Source organism: Nilaparvata lugens, chromosome 7, assembly GCF_014356525.2.
Source record: "Nilaparvata lugens isolate BPH chromosome 7, ASM1435652v1, whole genome shotgun sequence".
Taxonomy (NCBI): domain Eukaryota; kingdom Metazoa; phylum Arthropoda; class Insecta; order Hemiptera; family Delphacidae; genus Nilaparvata; species Nilaparvata lugens.
This window is the reverse complement of record NC_052510.1, coordinates 43,916,677-43,939,414: the sequence shown is the minus strand read 5'-3', so window position 1 is coordinate 43,939,414 and position 22,738 is coordinate 43,916,677. Positions and strand designations below refer to the sequence as shown.

Below are 22,738 nucleotides of genomic sequence, written 5' to 3'. Positions count from 1 at the left end.
ACTGTAAGACTCTTGAAATGCAATACATTTTGATACCCAATAGAATTTGAGTAATAATAATTCAAAGAATGTTTCTTAGAGGTAACATATTACTTCAGCTATGATGGAAGGACACAGAATTCTTCAAGAATGAAATCGAATCAACAGCAATAAATGCTTCAAGAGTGTAGAAGCTATCAGTTAAAGTAAACAAACTATTCTATGGGAATCAATAGCCTTACAATATAACTGAAGACTGACATCAGAAAGTCACCTTATTGACCATTTATCTACTGTATCAAGGAGTATTCATCAATTTTTTATGAGCTTTTACTTGAATGTGCTATTTTGAGAGTGATTTTCATCAAAGATGACTAGATTACAGTTCCATTACTACCAATTCAATTCCATTTCAAATGTTCTATCTATAGTAATATTCACTTTCATCGATTAGCGTTATTTGAATGAAAAGCATTGATGTCATTAATTATAGGATAGCATTTATCATAATTCTCAAATAATATAAAAACTGCCGATAGTTTGAAGTCAATCTCACTATAGTTTGATTTTCATGTTTTATATCCTATGCCTATATGATATTTCATTCATTGTACATATATATCATTGAAATAAATTAAATAATACAGTTTCCCACTAGCAAGTTTCAAAATAAATGTTTAGTGGAAAAGTATTAGTGAGACACTGTGATATTCTGAAAATATTATCTAATGATATCTGACTACTGAATTAACTTATAATATTTATTTGAATTCCATATTGTAGAAATAATGTAATGCTCCATACCTTAATTGATTTCATTTTATATATTTCCAACTCTATTCCAATATTCTATTTTGTAGTTTGACTCATACTTATTATGTTCAAGCTTGAATAGAAAGAACAAACAGGCATCAGCCCAAAATTAATAAAAATATTGAAAGGATATTTTAGTGAGATTCGCTTCAAACGGTCAGCATTGGTTGAATGGTGAAATTTATAAATACATGCTGACACTTTGAAGTGAATCTCACTATAGGAGGAATAAATCCACAAGACATTACGAGAACACTAGTTTAATTAATATTTATTCAGTCTATTAATCATTTACAAGTAGAAAAATAATAGTTGAGATTAATTTCACATTATCTTCTACTGGAAAAAGATGCTTAGGATCTATTAGATTAATAGCTAATATACAATGGTAGTTTGGTTGAGTTCCAAAATTGAGTTGATAAAGATTTTAGATTACAATATTTTTTATAGTAGAAGAATAAGAGTTGGAACAAGGATCAACAGGATGACAAGACACCCCAAAAGCAACAGTAAATAGGAAGAACCAAATAAATAATGTTAAGCATATTTGACACCGCCATAGCGTAGCTAAAAATGCGTCTTTGGAAAAGCGTAGCTGACCTATCTTCTAATCTTAATCAATCCGTCCACTTCAAACCGGCCTACCGTACATTCAACATTACCAGATATGTCGGCTACGTCTTTCAAATATTAACTTTAAGCTACGCTACAGCAATGTAAAATGACCTTCAAAATTACGAAAATTCACAGAAAATCTGCAAATTTATGCAATTTAACTACATTGGGAAAATCAGTTTTAATGTTTTGGTGAATTGAAAATCATTAATGTTTATAGTAAGCAGTGATTTATAGTTTCTAAATACTCAGTACAATCTCGTCCAATCAATTACAAATGATAATCAACTAATATAGGATTCTTGAAAGGTTAAAAGGTCGCATAAATGTACATTAGATCTCCAAAGTAAATTGCTTTTATTTGATATTTCATTAGTCGAAATTGATAAAAATTACGCAATTTCTATAGAAGCGTATATTTATATTGTTTACAGAACAGAATGATTGAAAAAAGGGTTAAATTCTCGTATAAACAAAACAGTACTGTATCGTATTCTGTAATTAATTTTCAATAAACTTTTTAATAAAGCATATTTTTAATCATAATCTTTGATATGTTATTAAATAACAAAGAATCAAATTTTGATTGGATATTATTATAGAATATTTGGAAATAAATATTGAACAATTTTGATAAGACGCTAAAAGAAAATTTTTGGACTCACCAAAATACTGGAATAATTCAGTTACTGTCAAGTAGAAGATAATTTTGAATTCTTCAATTTTCCTTATCAATCAATCTCAAATCTTCATTCTAAGCCGAAAATATGATGAAACAGAAACATGATATAAATTATTAAAAATGAAAAACTTCAACAATTTAGGTCTGGAAAATTAAATTGAATTTTCATGAAAATTCCTCAAGATATGATAGTATTATTGAAATAGTTCTATACATTGAATGATTTTGAGAGATGTTTACATAATTGAATAGGCAGGTTATAAGAAAACTGTAAAAGTTATTGAACTTGACTAAGAACAACCAGTTGAATAAATTCCAACTATATAGACATAACGAAAAATCTCACTTTTTCGCGGATGATGTCCATCCACATGAGCTTTTTGCTTTTGCGTGGTTAATGGAAAGTGCACCATTATGGTGATTTGATGAGATGATCAAACGTCCATGTCTACCTACACAGCTCAATTATTATATCAGGCTATTATTCTAAATTAAAGCAAACGAAACTATCAAATTCAAATAAACTTTCAACAAACAATAACAAAAGAATAACATGAAAAAAGAAGTGCAGTTGCTCCTGTAATAGGAATTTGTGCATAGTGGATACTGTCAAAAAGCACTTTAAAAATTGAAATTTAGATCTACAAGTATTAAAAGTTTGAAATTATTAATAATTAGTGATAATTATAAGAGATATAATTATGATTATAATATTAAGTTAATCATGGAAGCCTAAACCCATACATATATAATTATGTCTTCCAAGATCCAAATAAGTTTTAGAGAAAGATAAGAGTCTTGATTTACAAGTACTGGAAAATCCGAAGATCTTGATGTCTTGAGGCAGGCCTTAGGGTTTACAATTTCGAGTGAGGCGGTCTTTCTAGTCAACTACAAGTTTATGGAGCACTAGGCAGTGTAATGATCAAAATATAACTCAATAATTGAAAACTACTATGAAGTAGAATATTGTAAAAGGTTATGAATTTAATAATATCTGAAAAATAAATATGTGATAGATCTGAGGATAGAATCTAAATAAATATATTGGTTCTTGAATCAAAAGGAAAAAATCAGCAATCATCAACAAAGAAATCAACCAATACTTCATACAATATTCTAACCTCAACAGAGAAATCAATCAATACTTTATACAATATACTAACCTCAACCTTTGGACAACATTAACTTTTATCAAAATTTTTGGATAGAAATAGTACAGGCTCATCCTAGTTTTTTCTTCAATGTCATAATTATATTATGATTGTAGTATTTTGTACAATAAATGAATAAATAACTACAACATTGAAGTACTTCACATTATTTGCTCTTATACTGAACTATATTGCTTTTATGAACTGATATGAATGGTTGCAATTATCAATTGAATCGATTGCATAAAACTAGTTATTAAAGAAAGAATATCACATAACTTGCAAATAGGAACAAAAATTTAATACACTTTTAACACACTTCTACACTTTTAAATATTTTGTTGATCTCAACGTTTTTGTTTCATTTGTTTCATCTTTACATTACAGAGTGTGAATCACCATCACTGCAACTGAAATTAAAATAAAAGGAAAAATTATTTGGAGTGCAAACAATGAATTTCCTGAATATGATAATGATAATATGTATTCGTATAATGATGTACTTTGTAATGATGTGAGATTCACTTTAAACCGTCAGCATCGTTTGGATGGAAAGAATTGATGTAATTTACAAGGGGTGCTGACAATTCAAAGTAAATTTTACTGTAGTGGGATTTTTGGGAAGATTTTTGAAGTCATTTTCAACAAAATGAAATTCAAGTGTCTACCTAGTTTGAAGGATGACTGATCAAGAATAAGAAAGCTTTGATTAAGATCGACTCTTGTTAATTTGTTAACTCCCGTAACTAAAATATTTACTTTCACTTGTTAGAATATTCATCAATAATATTATTATCTGTGATAAGTTTGGTTATGATGTGAGAAATGGAAATAAAATACATAAATAGAGCAGAACTTTATTTTATTACTTGTATGAAAGCTCAAATGAAAGTTTATACTCGAAAAGATACTTGCTGTGAATAAAGTAGTATTCTTGTTATAGAACTATTAGAGGTAAATTTAGGGCAGTTCTGTACGGCTCAACTACTGATAATAATTTTATTTTGAAATAGAAAGTAACTTTTGTTTTATTGTAACATTTAATAAAATATTTCAAATTTTGAAACAATAGGAGAATGAGATAGGATAAAATGAGATAATAATATTAGAAGAGAAGGAAGACATAAGTAGATGTAATTGCAAGAAGGTGGATGCTACTTAATGTGGGGCAGAAGAAAATGTAGGAAAGAAAATGTACAAGCAATTTAATCAAATACTAGATTCTCTAAAAAGCATGATGATGATGATGGTCTGTGTGGTGAGTGCTGTATTGATTACTGTACTGTAGTGATTTACTGTATACAAGGAAATTCAATTATTTATCAACTGAAAACTTCAAGTGAATTACCAAAAAACTATTTAATTACTAAACTTTAAAAAATGATGTGGTTGTGACAATACAAAGTATTTTTACTCAATTCAAATACGGTCGAGTTGGAAGTTTCATTTCAAGTGGTAACTAGAAGTGACTAGAATTCATAGTTATCTAGTGAGACCAAAATCAAATAACAATGTTACTTCTAAAAATATAAAAATAAACAACTCATAGAAAACAGTGTTACTTGAACAACAATACAAGAGAACAAAAGAAATTTTCTACAAAATATAAAAAACTTAATATAGATGGTTCAGTCACGAGAAGTGAATCACGAGAAAGTTCGGCTGCCATTACGCAGCATGAATTTCAAGCTGAACCATCTATACCTTACAAAATAACAGTGTTACGCATAAACAAATATGAGAAGACAAAACTTGCCAAAAAATTTAAACGTTCCGAAAATTCCATCACATATTCTCAGCAGCCGAATCTCCTCCTCCCATAAAGTCGGTGTCGGTGGGATCTTGGTCGTTGACCTCTACAACCAGGACTTGCTCAGCTGCGAACCGATTCAAAGCGTTGTCAATTTCGATCTGCAACAGCACATCTTCAGCCATCTCTCGCATTAACCGGTTCAAAACTATTTCGACAAGCGATAAAGGCACTAGAGAGTTGAGATCGTCCACATTTTCAATGTTCAATTCTTCTACATCTAATCCTGCACTGTTGTTTTCCATGTAACTAACGGTTGACGGCAGATCAAGGTGAGACCAGAGGTTTTGGTCGGGGTGGAAACTGGAAGAACTGTGATCGCTGTTGAAGTGAGTAGTTAACGAACTGGTTGACGGTAGATCAGATGAATTGTTGGTAGATGAAGGTGGATCAGATTGTGGCCGGACATTAGATCTTAGATCAGTTGAGTTGTTAGTAGATGAGGAACTACTTGACGGAAGATCAGATTGTAACCGTAGATTACTAGCAGATCCTGGATTAGTGGAGTTGTTAGTAGATAAATAACTAGTTGACTGTAGATCAGATTCTAACCCACGATTTTGACCTAATTGAGTTTTGCTCTCATCAATGTTGTAGGTAGACAGACATCTATTTGACGTTGGATCAGGTTCCAGCCTGAGATCTCGTTCTGCTTGAATTCTACATTGTTGATCAATTCTTTTTCCACGATAAGTACTGGTTAACGGTGCATCAATTTGCGACCGCAGATTGTGTTCCGAATGTGAACTCGAGTAACCCTGATCAGTGCTGTTGTTTGTAGTTGACGAACAAGTACTTAACGGAAGATCAATTAGTGACTGTCGATTTTCATCTACATTACCAGAAGTAGTACCTTGATCACTATTCTTGCTTACAGAGGAGGAACAACGAATTGACAGCTGATCAATTTTGGACCGTAGATTTTGACTTGAATCAGAACTAGCTAACCTTTGATCACTATTGTTATTAGTTTCTCTATTAACAGAGATTGGACCACTTAACGGTAGATCGATCTGCGACGGTGCATTTTGTTCAACTTTACAACTAGATGATCTTCGTTCACAGTTGTTGTTAGTTTCTTGACAATTATCACTTGACGTCTGATCAACGTTATCATTTGACGCTTGATTCTGATCTAAAGTAGATAAGCATTCTTCATGACTAGTAGTTGGTGTTTCTTCAACTTCTGCAAAATTTTCAGAACTTCTAGTTCCTCTACTCTCTACAACTTCGGTTTTTTCTTTTCCCATATCATTTCCAGAACTGCCAGTCTCAGTAGAGCCTTCAAATTTAACACAAACACTTTCAATCTCGCCTACTAAAACTTCTGTTGATGTTTTTGACTGGTCAACATGCTTACAACCTTCTGAAACACGTTCCCCCCCATTACAAGCCGCCCCCATCAACTGTAGGTTCCCTTCATTCTCCTCAATCAACGCATGGAACTGGAGAGCATCTCCTACAATCCCGTCACCCACCATGTTATTCCCTTCACCATCCCGATTATTATTGGCAACATCCCCATTCTCAACATTCTCGCCCACAGGAATGACAGGGGGATGAAGTCCCGGATTATTATCAAAAGGGAGATCTTCCTCCTCGACGACTGGCGACTCTAGCGGCGATTCGTCAAAGCTCGACTCACTTTCGGTCATAATTTGCTTGACTTGTTCGGGAGTATCCATTTCCATATCTAAGCCGGAACTAGAGTTTGGATACCCGCTATCAGGTCCAAACTTATCGGGACTGCAGCTGTTTTGTAGTTCTCTCTCCTCCAAACAACTATTCTCATCGTAATCAACATTGATGTTACCAATGCAACTAACCGACATACACCGTCTCTCCCTAGCCAAATCGTTATTCTTGTCGAAAAATTCAGGTTCGCCAGCTAGAGACGACGATAATTTATTCACACACGAATTAGAAATCACACCTTCATTGTACGCACTGAAACCTCTACTAATTTTCCCTGTAGAGTAACATTTGTGTAATGGACTACTTGTATCACAGTCCTTCCCTTCGTTTATAATTTTACAATTTTCACTTATTTCCGACCCGATCGATCTGAAACTGTAGATCTCTTTGATTCTCTCCTGGCTTTGGCTTTTGAAGATGAACGACGTTGAACTGAACCTACGAGCTTCGTCCAAGTTATTTTTCGATCCCGAACTGGAACTATCCACTATTTTCGCATCTTTTGACAAGTTTAGACCGTTCAAATCAGGTAGACACATATTTCCTAGGTCACCTCTACTGTCTTTGTCTCTGATACTCGTGTCACAACTTTTGTAAGACAGTTCAGATTCCTTCGATAGTGATGGTCTTGATAATACATCATCAAATTCAATATCACTAACATATCTACTACTACTCCCATCATTCATTAACAGTTCTTTTGATTCGCTTGAATCAACATCACAATCGTAAGTTAAGTTGCTGCTTGATGAATCACACTTATGTACTTCAGCAAATGGTTGCTCATCTTTCTCAACTGATCCAGAATTATTTACAAGTTTATTCAAAGTACTCTCACTCTTTTGAGCCAATTTTTCAAATTGAGAAGTCTCCGCTTCTTCGGTTGAACAATCTGGATTCAACAACTTCTTTTCAAAACTATTCACACAAATTTCTTTAAACTTCTGATCCTCAAAACAAGTATTATTTTCCACACTATCCAAACTCTGGGTAACCTCTGGCCCTGTTTCACTTATTTCGGTTTCAAACGGTTGCAGCAAATCAGTCTTAAAATTACTTGACTCACACGAACCTATTTTGGCAAGCAATTGTTCTTCAACACTTGATTCCTCCAACAAGCTGGAGGTGGAATTTCGAATACTTATCGGTAACTTTGAGGTGCTCCCTGAAATATTGTCCAGTCCACAAACATTACTAACATCATCACAATGCAGATGCAAACTGCTACTAGAATCGAAATCACTCAGCAGTTGTTCCTCGGCGAGATCAATTGAGAGTTTCTCTTCACGATGGCACGAATCATTAGAGTCTAAATTCACTTGGAAGGGATACAACAATTTCGTAAGATCTTGCATGACATAATCATGTCGTGTTTCTGAGGTAGATGGTGGAATTTCTCTAATATTCGGATCATTTTCATCTTTTCCATTTAATCTAGATACATTGGGAGTTGAGGTTTCTATACCTTTCACCACATCATCAGTAATGCATCCTGCTCTTATGTCACATACACTAGGAAGAACAGTAATATTTGAGCTGTATTTTTCTGAATTTACAAGTCCATCTTTATCTACAAAACAATCTAATTTTTTTAATTTCTCACCTACACCTTCTTGTTGCTCCAAGGTGTTTGGCAGAAGAACTTTCACAGTTTTAACTCCACTCTCAATACAATCCAAGGCTTTGCTATCGGAGTATGATTTTCCAGGGGAATATATTCGTTTTTCACTGACACAGTGCAAACTTTTCCAACTCTTAAAATCGTCACCACTCTTTTCCGAAACCTTTTCCTGTTTTTCCGTAACAGATTCCAAACTTTTAGTGGCTTTAACTTCGTGGCTACTTTTCGCCGAAACTAGAGTTCCACCGACGCTATGCAAACTTTTACTTTTACTCAAGTCCCACTGGCTACCCTCACCTGGCTCATTGTACATGTAATGACTACCATCCATCACAAAAACGCTACTACTATCTGTTCTGCGAATCAGACTATCGGAACTAACAAGACTTGACTCGTAGTTTTCGTCCGAAACACTGACAATCGTTTCCAAGCCGACACTGCGAGTGTCTTCCAGAATAAAGTTCGAATCCGACGCTTGAGCGGGGTCAAATACAAAGTCCGGTTCACAGTAGGGCTGTAGTGCAGGTAGGTTTGACAGAATTTCTTTCAATTCGTCCAAGTTTCCACAAGATGCGTCACTGTTAACTGAAGATGTGGGTCTGGCTGGTACCGGTACTTCAATTTCTCCACTATCCCAATTTTCTTCCCCATATTCATGACTATCAACATTGCCTCTAGCTTCAGAAGATTTTTCCTGTTCACTAGCTTCATAGTCCCAATTTTCTTCCCCAAATTGATTGCTATCAACATTGTCTCCAGTTTCCAAAGTTTCAATTTCTCCACTTTGTTTACAGTCGCAGTTTTGCTCGAGATTATCCTCCACCAAAGTTGGCACTTGTTCACTTTCTTGCCATGCACCAGCACTCACCTCACTCTCCGCACAATCCCATCCATTCTCCTCGGATTCTCCCTTGTCCCTCACTGATCCCCACGACGAACAAGAGCGGCGTTCCCATTGGTCATCGGTCGCTTGCACGACATTGGTTGGACAGTTTTCGTCCAATCCGGAGTCGCTCTCGTCTTCCTCGCCCGAGTACACCACCACCTCCTCGCCATCTGAATTCTCCTCAATTTTGTATTTCTCTTCCAAGATTTTTCTGGAAACCATAAATTTCAAGTATGAATACTGATGTCGATTAATATATTTTATACTAGCATGTAACCCTTGCTTCACAAGGGTCTATTTTTAAAACTTGACAAACTGAAAACTTGACCGAGTGGAATCTTGAAGAGTTTGAAGTAGGCCTAGAACCATCCTCGATTAATTAAAAATCGATATGCAAAATTTCAAGTTAATTTCAGTCCAGTAGTTTAGACGTGATGATGCGTCAAACATAATTTTCCCATCCCGTAAGTGTATAAGCCAGTTCTTTCTTTTAGAGTATAGATAAGTTTTTCAACTTCGTACTAACATAATAAAGTGAAAGAACTCAAATCTTGTCTAGAAACCTTCCTCAACTTAATGCCAACCTGACAAAATTGGACTAGTTATTAATTTAGTTTATTATTAACAATTTCAACAATCTGTTTCGAAGAGGTAGTCTCTTTAGATTATAGTTCTATATTGACATAATTATTGTATGTACATTTCAATTATTATATTATATTAAGCGAGCAATTTCTGTATGTATTTGGTTATTAATATGGTTATATAGTTATGGAATGGTTATGGTTGTGGTAGTTGTTCGTTAGTGTATTAATAAGACATTTTGAGTAATGCTTTTCTTTTTCATCTTTCTTTAATAGTAATTTTTAGTTTAATTACTTTATTATTATTTTAATATTATGTTTTAATTATATAATTTGATATTGATGCACTCATCAGCATGATCAATTTGCAAACTTAATTTGCATCATCACTTGGTTTAATTAGTTCAATAGTTTAATTACTTTATTATTATTTTAATATTATAGTTTGATCATATAATTAATTATGCATGAGAATTTTCATGATATATCATAATTTATAGTATTTTGACATTATTATGATCCAAGTTGACAATAATAAATAAAGTTATAATAAATAAAATAATATATATCTATGTCCAACGGATCTCGAAAACGGCTCTAATCTTTTCACGAAATTTGTAACATAGTAAGTAGGTTTATGATATAAAAATTCGATTGCACTAGGTCTCATCCCTGGGAAATCTTGCTGAAGGACATGAAAAGGATAGTAATTATTCATCCTTGGAAAAACACATGATAATTTCATCGTCTGTTGATAATGGAAGATGTGATTGTCTGTGTGAGAAAGAGAGACTAACTAATGTTCAGCAGTTAAACAATTTGCAATCAATCAGCTTATCTCACGAGAAATATTATCTAGAAATTTTAATCGACTTGATCAAAATATCTGATTTGTTGACATGACATGTTTTTAAATTAAAGTATATCAGAATTATTTTCAAAGTTAATAATTATTTTACAGTTTCAAATGATTAGTGAGTGTTATTTTGTTATTTAATTTGGTTTGTAAACAATATAAACTAGTACTTTTCTGTTTTAAAATGTTTGGACTGGAAATTGGACCTGAATTCAAGTGTATAAAATATATATGTATAATGTATATGTATATTTTGTGTAGTTGAGAAGTTGATATTGTGGTAATTATTAAAACTGTTTATAGTTTTAGTTTATCAGAGATTGACAATGGTGTAATAACCGAAACCGGCCTTTCTAAGTATCAATAAATCTGTGGTTTTTAACAATTTCTTAGTCTTTTTCATTCAGTATAAAACATAACCTACGTTTTGGACTATCAAAATTCGGGGAAGAAACAGTTTTGGGCTGTGCATATTAGTCCTTCCCTAATCATTTTAAAGAATTGTGTTCTGTTAATAGATTAATAAATGTAAACTATGCTTTTATGCGTCTATGCTTTTGTACTTCGGAGTAAAACTCGGTGCCCCGAAATTAATATATTCATGTCCCATGGATGGAATTATAACATTAATTCTAAAAAATCTAGAAGGAAAATTGAAATTTGGGCTTAGAGATGCACGAGATAGATATTTTTAGAATCTATGTGCAAAATGTAAAGATCTAAATCTTTTCATTTTTTCGGGGTGCAATCCACAAGTTGACATGTTTTGATGCGAACAAACACAACCCTGCTCTCTCTTATTATACAGAAAGTTTACGAACTCTACCAATATTTACGAACTCCCTACCAATACTCTAGGGCATTGTTCCTGGGTAACAAACATATCTAAATATCATATTTAAATTGTCCGGTAGTCTTCAGTTACTCACGCTGTGTAAACCTTTATGATATAAAATATATATTTATATCGTAAAATTTTTTCTTGTGATATTTTTCAAAGTTTTTCATTTTGGATACTTTCAGGTTATCAAAATAAAACACATCAACATCAATTTTCGAGAAAGTTATATAATTTTCAAAAATATGACCTCAAATAACTCAATTCAAGTTATTTTAGAAAATGGAATAGCTCTTCAAAAATTTTAAGGAAAAAAACTTCATTTCAAACATACCATGTATCCTCAAAATTTCATGAATATATCTCACTAAATTTGAATTGATCTGTTTAAAAAAATAAGCTTTGACAGCTCGTATCTCGAATGATAATCATCAGGAAAAAACCTTATTTCTTGTGAACCTTATTCATTCTGATAATTTCAAAGTAAAATATCCAAAAACTTTTTTGGAAAATATCGTCAGTTACGTCTTCTAAGCCTGTTGCAAAGCCTTAAATCAGGGAGAATCATTCTTCAACAAATAATTTGAATAATGGAACCGACGGTTCTACCAAAAATACTCTTAAATCAAGTTAAAATTACGAAAATGTTAAAATACAAATAGCAATAATGCTCACCTTAATTTTTCAGTGCTTTTACACGTTTTATAGACCCGTACCAGTATCAAAGATAGAGGAATGACTGTTTTATAATTTTTCTGAAATTCGCCGTGCCGTTCGCAAATGCGAATGTAATGACCGGCGTCGATTATTGTTTTGTAGTCAGGATCCAACTGCTCCACTACTGGGAACTCGGTCGTTTCGATCAGTTCGTAAGACTGTAATCACAAATCAAATACAATTAAACAAAAATAAATGAAGAGAACGCGATAGGTGAATACAATAAAACAATGAATAAAAGAAGACCCAATAAATACGAATCAATAAATTAAATACAGAGTACGACAATAAACCTTCCTCAGTTTTGAAAAAGGTTACAACAAATGAGAAGGATAACACCATAAAAATATATCAATGGAAATTAATGACTTGATACAATTAATAAGTCGAAAAGAGACTATGAGTATCTCAATAGATTTGGTCTGAAGTAAATAAGTACCATAAATATCAATATTATTTGTTGAATAGGCGTAAATGAAAATATTTATAAGGATAAATGGAATGCAATAAGTGATTCTTAAAGGTAAATGATTCTGAGATCAATAAGTTGCAAAGTAGGCTATGGGAAAACACATTTACAGATGTAAAAATACAATAAGTGAATCTAAAAAATTGATTGAGAAAGTTTAAGGGGAAAATATGAACAATAAATAACTGTAGAATAAATATAATATGAAAGTCAGATTTAGCCTATATAGTGGGTGATCGAAAAAAACGTTTAGTTGTACCAACACTGTGAGTCCGAGTTGTCATGCATCACAACGATTCCAGAAGTCATTTCAACTGACGTCTTTCATTTTCTGACCCCATCCACGCACAACATCATCACCCATAAGGTTTCCTTGAATCATTCTTCGGTAAATTTATGCTGAACTATTGCCTTTTACTTGCAAAAACTAATAATGCTACGCACTTGGCGGGAGACTCAGTGAAGCGACCGTGTTTTTGGGTCTGTAACTCGACAATAATTGACCCTGGCCACACCGATCACAGGGCGTTTGGTAAGGATGACAAGCTGTTCAGGTCTGTGAAAATCGCCCCTCACTGCTTGTCAGTGTCTTATGATATGCGATCGGAGGTTGAAAAAAGATCCTCGTAGTATTGAGTAGTGTCATTGGAGAAATGGATTATCACAAAATATTCATCATATTCAACAAAAGAGGGTGAATAGTGTAGGTACTCACTTCGGTGTTGAGCTCTTCGCAATCTTGATTGTCAGCATCGAATTGCACTCGCATGAAAACGGCGCCCTGCGAACAATAGCCGAGGTGTTCCTTGCCCGGAGGAGGCGGTCCTATGCCTATGAAGTGGACCTCGTAGTCTGGATACTGCACGCAAATGTTGTTCGCCCTGCGATTGAAAAAATTTCAATAATTGTAGCCGATAAGATAGAACCGAGCTTCAATCCAAATTTGTACTAAAGCACTGGGATGGAAATTATTTTCCATCATTGTAATGTTTTTCAATGGAAAGACTAAATGTGAGACTAAAGATTAATGGAAATATTAGCTGTTACAAGCTTTGTGCACACTGATGCAAAACGCGTGACAATTTCTAAGCGTGGTTAAATGCTTTATATTTTCCCAACAAGAGTGGGCAAAAGCCGTAACAAGTTTTACACCGCGGGCGCCTGGTTTTACACCAGTGTTATCAAACTATTTAATGACCCTATTCTCGTTGCCGCAACGCATTTTGCACCGGTGTACGCAAGAGGATTTGCTAGTATTATAAAACATATTATAAAATATCAGTGTCTAATTGCTGCGTACATATAGAGAACATCTGATGATAGCAATGCAACAGAAACTGAAGCAACTTTAGTTTTAGTATGACTTAACTTTGTTACTATCACTTCACCTTGAGTTGAATAATCAAATTCTCATTTAATTGAAACCTTAAATTTATATCTAAATTAAGTACTAAATGTTCTGAATGGAGAAATAGTGATACAACTTACCAAGCCTCAAACTCCTTTCTGCTCCATTCAAACTTGTGATCATCATGTCGAAAACCGCTGAAATTTATAAACAGGACGTTGAAATCGCTGTTGGGAGTTGTAAAAATTGCCAGACGTGGTTTTATGTAGCCGAAAATGTTCTGAGGAAGCTGAGACAGTTCATCCTCGTACATATGCTCGATGCTGTAATACAAATAATTATAAATTATAAAAAATCTTGACAAAATTGGATAGCGTTAACGAAATATGAATACAAAATGTAATAAATTGTATCAAGAAATATCAAAAACAGATCAGTATAACCACAGGAATGCTGAAGTAAATTCGAAGCAAATTATTGAATACAAACTCAAAAAAGTGATACATTTTTCATATTTAATAGTTTATCAATTAGATAGCCTTTTCTTTTTTTTAGAAAAATGCAAAAGGAGAAGTCCATGTAAAAGTTTAATAATTCATTAATTCTACCATACAAAATTCATTTTTGTCAATTATATCTTTAAAAACTACTTTCAACCTACATTTTTGAATTGAAACTTCTATTATTAAGCTACTATTACTTCTATATTGGTATAATTATTTAAACTACAGATATTTTTTATTGCAAAATAACAATTATTCGGTACATTATTATTTGTATGTCATCATTTTAATATGGTAAGACAAAGTTTAATTTAGACTAATAATAATATAAAGAAAGGATTTAGAGGAGAAGAATATTTGTCAATCTCTACAAATAAAATAAGGAGGAAACAGAATCCAATATTAATGAAAACTACAAGAATGATGATGCTATGGTGTGATTAAATTCAAACTATCAGCATTGATGTTATTTATAGGGAATGCAGAAAGTTTAAAGTGAATCTCAGTGTATCTAAGTTATTGATTAGTTATTTACACTCTAAATTATTCTTGGCTCTGCATGTTCAAGACTACTATAGTGAAATCTACTTCGAGCTGTCAGCATTGGTTGAATGGAAAGCATTCATGTTATTAATGAGAAATGCTGACAGTATCAAGTGAATCTAACTATATATAAATCCACACAACTACAAAGTTCAGCACAAAACATTCCACTCATTGTTATCTTGCTCTACATTTTTATTCAAACTACTCAAAATTTCAAAATACTAGAGCTTTTCCAAATCAAGGCTAAAAACTGCTACAAGTGATTTGAAAGAAAAAGTGATTTGACAGATCAAATTGTGGTTGGAATTTAAATTTTAGAAGTTTAATCACGGGAATGATGTTTAAATAAATTTGTAACATGTATGCACATGAAATAAAAATAAAATATAACTATTTGGAATAAATTAAACAAAATATAAGTACGATAAAGAAGGAAATAAAAGCAGAATAAGGAGTTGGTGGATATTCGGAACTCAAGAATGGGACAAGTACTATCTGTTAGCTCAAAATGCGATTTTGGCCCTATCATTGGGCCCATAATATGAATTAGGCCTACGGGCTCCTTATCCCATGCATTGAATGCACATATTTGTCACTTAGTAATCGATTTTCCAACCGACTATTCAATTTCAATAATATTGAATATTAAGTATGAATATTTGGCCAATCAGAATTGATTGAGTTGTAATAATCAGTTGATTATTTCAGTGATGGCTTATGCAAGGTTCAATCAAACCTATTTAATCAATTTGAGATTATTTTTCTCAGCCAATTACTCAATTCGATATTTTCTATTTTGCGGATAATGCCCACATAAGCGTTTTGCTTGTGTGTGAGTAATTGAATCAGTGTATGGGTGATTGATAAGACGTCTACAGACGGGATTCGAACCCACGACCAAGCAGTGCTAGCAGACTGAAGGTTGTAACTGAAGTCCCAAACTCCTAGACCAATCTGGCCGGCAAAATATATGGATTAAGTATCTAATTAATGCTATTATTGCATTTTTATTAATGCTATATTATTATTATTATTATTGATGCGAGCTATTAGGCCTATTATTAATTGACAACAAAAAATGTTATTCGAGGGACAGTTTTGAACATTAATATTATATTTCATTACTGTACTGTATTGATTATTGATACCGCTTTACATAACTTCGGACAAGAAATTGAAAAGTATTATCAATTATTAATCATATTTTACTATTCGTATCAGAGGAAGCTATTTCAGCGAAAGTCTAGGGCCAATTTCAAATGATATTTGATTGGTTTGATTCATCTTCTAGCCATCTACTCACAGTTCGATGGCAATAACGGCGTCGACTGCCTTGCAGTAACGGTCGGGATGCGACACGCTTCCCCGCAACACGTTCACCGTCAGCGGCACGGCGCGCTCAAAGTTGTAAGACTCGCAGAACCAGGGCTGCACACGGTACACGTTGTCACGCAACAGCTGACCGTCAATGTCCACCAAATTGATCTCTCTTATACCCTGAATCAGTTTCAAGTGGTTGAGTAGCGCCAGCTCGGCACACCCAAACTCTACCACCTGGCCCAAAACGAGCAAAACAAACAGTCAAAAAAAAGAAAAAGAAAGTGAAATTAAATAATTATAATGAAAATTGAATTAAAAGTAGCAAGAGAAAAAAAGATAGCAGAAAATAAAATCCTTCCTATCAGCAGGAGAAGAACAAGAAATCACATGAAAGAAGAAAATAAAAATATAGGTAGTAAAAAAATATAAATAAGAGTTGAAAACTAAATATAATGTAAGAAATATGGAGTAGGTGAATATACAATCTGTTTGGATAGTTGGTAAAATAAGTGTAAGAATTAACAGATTAGTAAGAGTGCAAAAATACTACATAAGTGTAAGATTACTATACAATATTGTAATATTTTTAAATATACGCGCAATTAAACGTTTCAAAAAATGAATAAAGCTTGATGTAAATAAACTAAAAAACATTGCAGGAGCAAGTTCAGACTCCATGGATTGGTGGATGGGTCGGCAACCCAATTAAAAATCCAGCAAGAATCTCGCAACCCGGTTGCTAACTGTAGTGTAATGAACGCAATAATTGGTATTCACGTGCAAAATAAAAAAATAATTGGCGAATCCAGCATAGTTTTAGGCCTGTGTCACATCAGGCCCTAATTAATAGTGTTTTAGTGAGTCGCGATGGATTAAACCATGTGGTTTCGACGGTCGGCTGGTGTCTCACTTGACGTCTCATTATTGCTTTGAGCTAGGTACACACCAGTTAGTCAAGAAAAGACAAGACACGTTTAGTCACAATACTTCACATAGTTGCTTATGGAGACATGTCTAATTGCAATGACTAATCGGTGTGTGTTGCTTCATAAGCAACTATGTGAAGTATAACTAATCGTGACTAGTCTTGTCTTGACTAACTGATGTGTTCCCAACTTAAGGGTTACTTACAATACTTCACATAGTTGTTTATAAAGCAACACACACCGATTAGTCATTACAATTAGACATGTCTTCATCCTATACTATTAAACGAGCGATTTCTGTTTATCTATATATATAAAAGCGAAATGGCACTCACTCACTGACTGACTGACTGACTGACTCGCAGAACTAAAGATCTACCGGACCAAAAACGTTCAAATTTGGTAGGTATGTTCAGTTGACCCTTTAGAGGCGCACTAAGAAATCTTTTGGCAATATTCTAACTCTAAGGGTGGTTTTTAAGGGTTTAAAGTTCGTCTTTTAGCATGTATATTCTTCTTATTCTCTTAATTATAATTGAAAAAAGGCCATACCATATGTTAATATACTGTAGAACTATAATCTAGAGAGAGTACCTCTTCGAAACAGTTGTTAACTGGTAACTAAAATAATAATTTTGTCAGGTTGGCATTAAGTTGAGTTGAATTTGTTAGGTTGGCACCAAGTTGAAGATTGAAATGCACTTATCGCGGAAAAATTTATTGGGCACTGCTACTTCAATCGGAGCTATTCCTGGGAATATTATATTACTAGCCGTCAGGCTCGCTTCGCTCGCCATATCCGTTTAGCCAGACGTTTAGTCTGGACCCCCGACTGGATCGTCCTAACATATGATAAAAATGCTCAAAAGAAAAATGCAGGCGAGCGAAGCGAGCCTGCTGATCTCATTCTTGGACGATCCTGTCGGGGGTCAAGGGGGCGGAGCCCCCTTGCTAGACGGATATGGCGAGCGAAGCGAGCCTGACGGCTAGTATGTTTATATATCTGTATGTGACCGGATCTCGAAAGCGGCTCTAACGATTTTCTCGTTGGAACAAAGTGAGTTTATGATATGAAAATTCGATTGCACTTGGTCTCAACCCTGGGATAACTTGCTGAAGGGCATTAGAAGGATAAATACGTCCTTGGAAAAACAGCTGGAAATTTTGTCGTCTGTCGATACCGTAATGGAAATGAGTGAACAAGTGCATTTGTGGGATCATTCAGCTGATCTCACAAGAAGAAAAATTCAGCAAGAAAAACTTTTTCTCTTTTTCTGGAAAACATGTTTACTTCAGAAAGTACAAAAAAGTAACTAGATGCTGTTAGTGTAGAATAGTAGCCTACATAGTATATTAGCAAATATTGTAGCAAACATAGTATATCATTCTAAATCGAATTCATAGTATATATCTGTTTGTAATTGATAATGTGTTTGTTTTTTGAAGTGTGAATAAATTGTTATTTTGATGAGTGATAGTAGCTAGATTTTGATTTGGACTGTAGTATAAATTTGAAAAAGGACAGTTTTGGGCATAAGCCTGTTGTGCCTCCTCATATAACTGTGAAAATAATTGTACGACTGAGAAAATGAATAAATAAATATAAACTATAAATTCAATCTTTCGTTACAAATTTTCTATGCATTTAACACTCCAGATCAAAGCTCGGTCCCCCGATATTAAGCAACTATGTGAAGTATTGTGACTAAACCTGTCTTGTCTTATCTTGACTAACTGGTGTGTGCCTAGCCTAACGTGCCTGTCCACTGTACCGTATCATACTAGGACTGGTATAGAAAAGTTATAGGAACGTGACATGCATGCCAATGCTCACTGCTACGTACCGCCAACGTTACATACACCGGCAATCTATCCTGGTGAGTCCTGATATAATAAAAGCCATAATGTATGGAAGAAATCAATAAAGCATTGAGACTTTGTATTGAAATTAAACACCTTACAGTTATTTACTTATTGACCATAGACCAATGCATTAAATCTTTGATACCATAGTGTTACATTCAAATGCAATAAGAAAATGTTTCTTTACAAGTTGAAAAACTAATCTAGCACGAAAATCAAGAGGTGCAAATAATGTATTAAGCACATGAATAGTGCTAGAGTAAGTAAAATAACAGCTTTGATTAAAATACTTGCAACTCTCCTTATACCGTAATTGAGGATTACTTTGCCATAGGATGCAATATAGTAGATAATAACAAAAAAGTGTATGCTAAAAGAATTCAGGTCCAAAAAAACATAGAAAAATGTGTATAGACCTATGACAAGTTAATACTAAATGAGTTTTTAAGATACTGACCTTCCTTATTTTTCCTTTCCATTTAGGATTGTTAATGATGTGTGCAATGGTCAAATATCTCTGTTGAAATACAGGAGGACAGAAACGAATATTATTTTCAAAGTAATAGGCAGGATCAAAATTGAGTTGGAAGTCAGAAAATTGAAATAGATCTCCATCTTCGGTGGTCCATTTTAGGTTATGGTCATACGAATTATGACCAATTCCCAAGCTTTCACAATTTAGACGTCTGTTTTCATACTTTTCGAATGCCTCAGTTTTATTGTTAGTTTCAAATAATATTTTTAAATCTTTTGTAACTTGATTATGCACATAGGTGTCCCACAAGTATTTTATGAAACTGAAAGTGAAGTGGAAGAAAACAATCATTGTTTGTCTGACTCATTGAGAAGGACTATAAATTTCATCGAGATTAATTATAAAATAACGTAAAGTAATTTTGAATAAGGTAACGGAATTGAAATAAAATTATAACAATTACGTTATCTCTTGATTTTGATTGTAGAAATACGGAATCACATTTGGACAAAAAAAATTTCAACACAACTGCTTACTAAATTACCGGTACCGGCTTGTGCGTTGATGTGCGACTAAAATATAATAACTTCATGCTATTGATTCAAATTTAATAGTAATTCAACAAATAATGAATTTCTATTCATTTTTAAATTCATTCAACTCCTAATATTATTCTAATTTAGAATAATAATGTTTTCCTCTCTATTGGCTAAGCTGTAAGTGACTTGAATACCGGGTATTTTGAATCAGGCCACAATGTAGAAGGAATATTATTCTGTGATTTTACATATTAAAGATATCTGTGATATCTCTATTTTCTCTGTAATTAGGTCAATTCCCGACTATCGAAACCTCGTCTATGGACTATAAAAACTTTTTTCTCAAGTTACAGTTTAATAAATGAACTACATGAAAAATGAAAAAAATCTGGTGTGGTGCACACACACAACTTTCCTTGCCGTTATGAAAATTGATCACCTGACGCTATAGTGAGGTCCACGTTATAATGACAGTGGATAAAGATAGAAGAATAGCAATGCCGATTCTCTGCATTAATTAATTATATTTCTACACTGTAAAAAACATAACTGGCATCGTTGTGAACCTAGAAAAGGATAGTACCACCGGCTTTGTCGAATAATAGACAAGGATAGCAAAACCAAAGTTGATCAAATACTGTCATTATAACGTGGACCTCACCATAGTGTTCCCGCGCATCTCAAGTCTACTATTCAAAGATTTGAGCCAGCTGGTGACAGGGCAATAACGCTGGAGACATACGAGGTGTGCTATCTCTTCTTAGTGAATCATTTAATAGAATCAACAGTTGCCAACAGTTTGCAATTGGATAATCACATTTTCTCGAATTTCGAGCTTATTTTCAATTTTAGGTGAAAATGTTACTGAACATTACGGTAGTTGTAGAGATTCTCATGCTGAATCTTTTCCACTCGAATTTTTTGTTTAAATTGTATCTGAAGCCTGATAATTGAGAATCTAAAGTGAAACTTTGCATAGATTGGGCGGAGCTCCTGAAATTTTTACAGATATGGGACTTGTGGCAGTTGATAGAGCTTATCGATGACTATTCCAGGTATAACTTTAATCGAAATCGTTGGAGCCGTTTTCGAGAAAATCGCGAAAAACCCTGTTTTTGACAACATTTTCGCCATTTTAGCCACCATCTTGAATCGCATTTGATCGAAATTGTTCGTGTCGGATCCTTATATTGTAAGGGCCTTACGTTCCAAATTTCAAGTCACCATAATTTTTTTCGGAAAGCAATACTTTCCCTACCTATGGTAATAGGGCAAGGAAAGTAAAAATAAAAACATTGCTCTTCCCAAACTAAAAAAATTCCGCATCAATACGGTATTATTGTGATAAAATAGGCCTACAGACTACGGTAGGTATGCTTTTGGGCACAAAGTAGAAGGAATACTTACTCCTTACTTCTCTCTTACTTTTTCTCTGTGTTTTGGAGAAACTAGTAGGGTAATTTTTTCTTACCTTCTATTTTCCAATGAATTGATTTTTATTGAATCTTATTCTTCTTAACATGTGATTTACAATAACATAGGAACTAGAGATTCCAATTCAATAATAGTCCAGTGCAATGAATAGGTACAAAAAAGTGTAGGCCTACCTTCCCTTTCCCTAGAGGGAAAAGTTTGAGAGACAATTTTTGACCCCTCAGTTCTGTTAAAAGTAGTAAGAACGTAAACTTATCAGAGTACCTGGCCATAGGAGGTAACGAGCGTGCAGATGAGCTTGCTAAGTGGGGTTCCAGTACGCCATTCTTTGGTCCTGAACCAAGCTGTGCCATAAGACTCGAAACATATCAAACCCATTTTTTTGCTGGAAATATTAAATTCTTATACAGATTATCCACGTAATTTCAAACAGAATTGTAGTATTATATGATTTGGACAGTGGTATACACCATTTGTGATTAATGGTTGATGACCTGTTTTGTAAATGTAATTATTTAAACAACATGTTTAAAATTCTTCAAGGAGAAGGAATTGAAACAAGTAATGACTCATGTATACTAAAAATCAGTTGCAACATCTCGACTGACCCCTCGAATGAAACAACTAATTGAGCTAACATAGAGAAATCATTATTTCAATTACCACATTAAAAATCTTTGAAAAAAGAGGGCGATCCACCAGTTCCCAGACGGGAACACTGTAAAACCAGGGGATGTCCAGCCACGGGTCAGGTCGGTCTGTCTCTGCAGGTAGGCGATGGGAAAGTGTGTGAAAACTTATTCAGAAAAAGTGGAAAGCTTTTTCCACAAGCTGGCTGGAGGGGAGAGTAGAATGCTACAGTAGCCCCACTTCTACCTCTGCTCAGCATCTTTACATCAATCTTGAAGATTATAAGTTGGTTTGCTCTGAAAACTGGATTTCTCATTCATAGGCAATAGATCCATTCATAGTTTATCAAGAATCTACCACTTTGGAGCCGATAACTTCCTGTAGGTTAATAGGTGTGAAATGCTATCCAACCTATTTAGGAGAAATTGGTAGCAC

General features: G+C 33.8%; 1 protein-coding gene across 1 annotated transcript; it reads right to left on the bottom strand.

Moving 5' to 3' along the window:
• Positions 1 to 3,517: 3,517 nt before the first annotated feature.
• LOC111048023 (serine-rich adhesin for platelets) lies at positions 3,518 to 20,240 on the bottom strand. The gene is made up of 7 exons (XM_039432838.1): positions 19,683 to 20,240; positions 16,420 to 16,670; positions 14,208 to 14,390; positions 13,435 to 13,600; positions 12,209 to 12,408; positions 5,000 to 9,466; positions 3,518 to 3,653 (listed from the first exon to the last, which is right to left on the bottom strand). Exons 1-6 carry the CDS (start codon positions 20,049 to 20,051, stop codon positions 5,029 to 5,031), a joined length of 5,607 nt encoding a protein of 1,868 aa, XP_039288772.1. The 5' UTR covers positions 20,052 to 20,240; the 3' UTR covers positions 3,518 to 3,653; positions 5,000 to 5,028.
• Positions 20,241 to 22,738: the final 2,498 nt, after the last annotated feature.

What these genes read in the sequence shown, in the direction of transcription:
- LOC111048023 (XM_039432838.1), bottom strand. Translation starts at nt 20,051, where the DNA reads ATGATTGTTTTCTTCCACTTCACTTTCAGTTTCATAAAATACTTGTGG. An exon ending in GGAAAGGAAAAATAAGGAAG is followed by an intron (nt 16,671 to 19,682) that starts GTCAGTATCTTA and finishes GTTTTGGGCCAG; the next exon opens with GTGGTAGAGTTTGGGTGTGC. An exon ending in GCCGTTATTGCCATCGAACT is followed by an intron (nt 14,391 to 16,419) that starts GTGAGTAGATGG and finishes TTTGTATTACAG; the next exon opens with CATCGAGCATATGTACGAGG.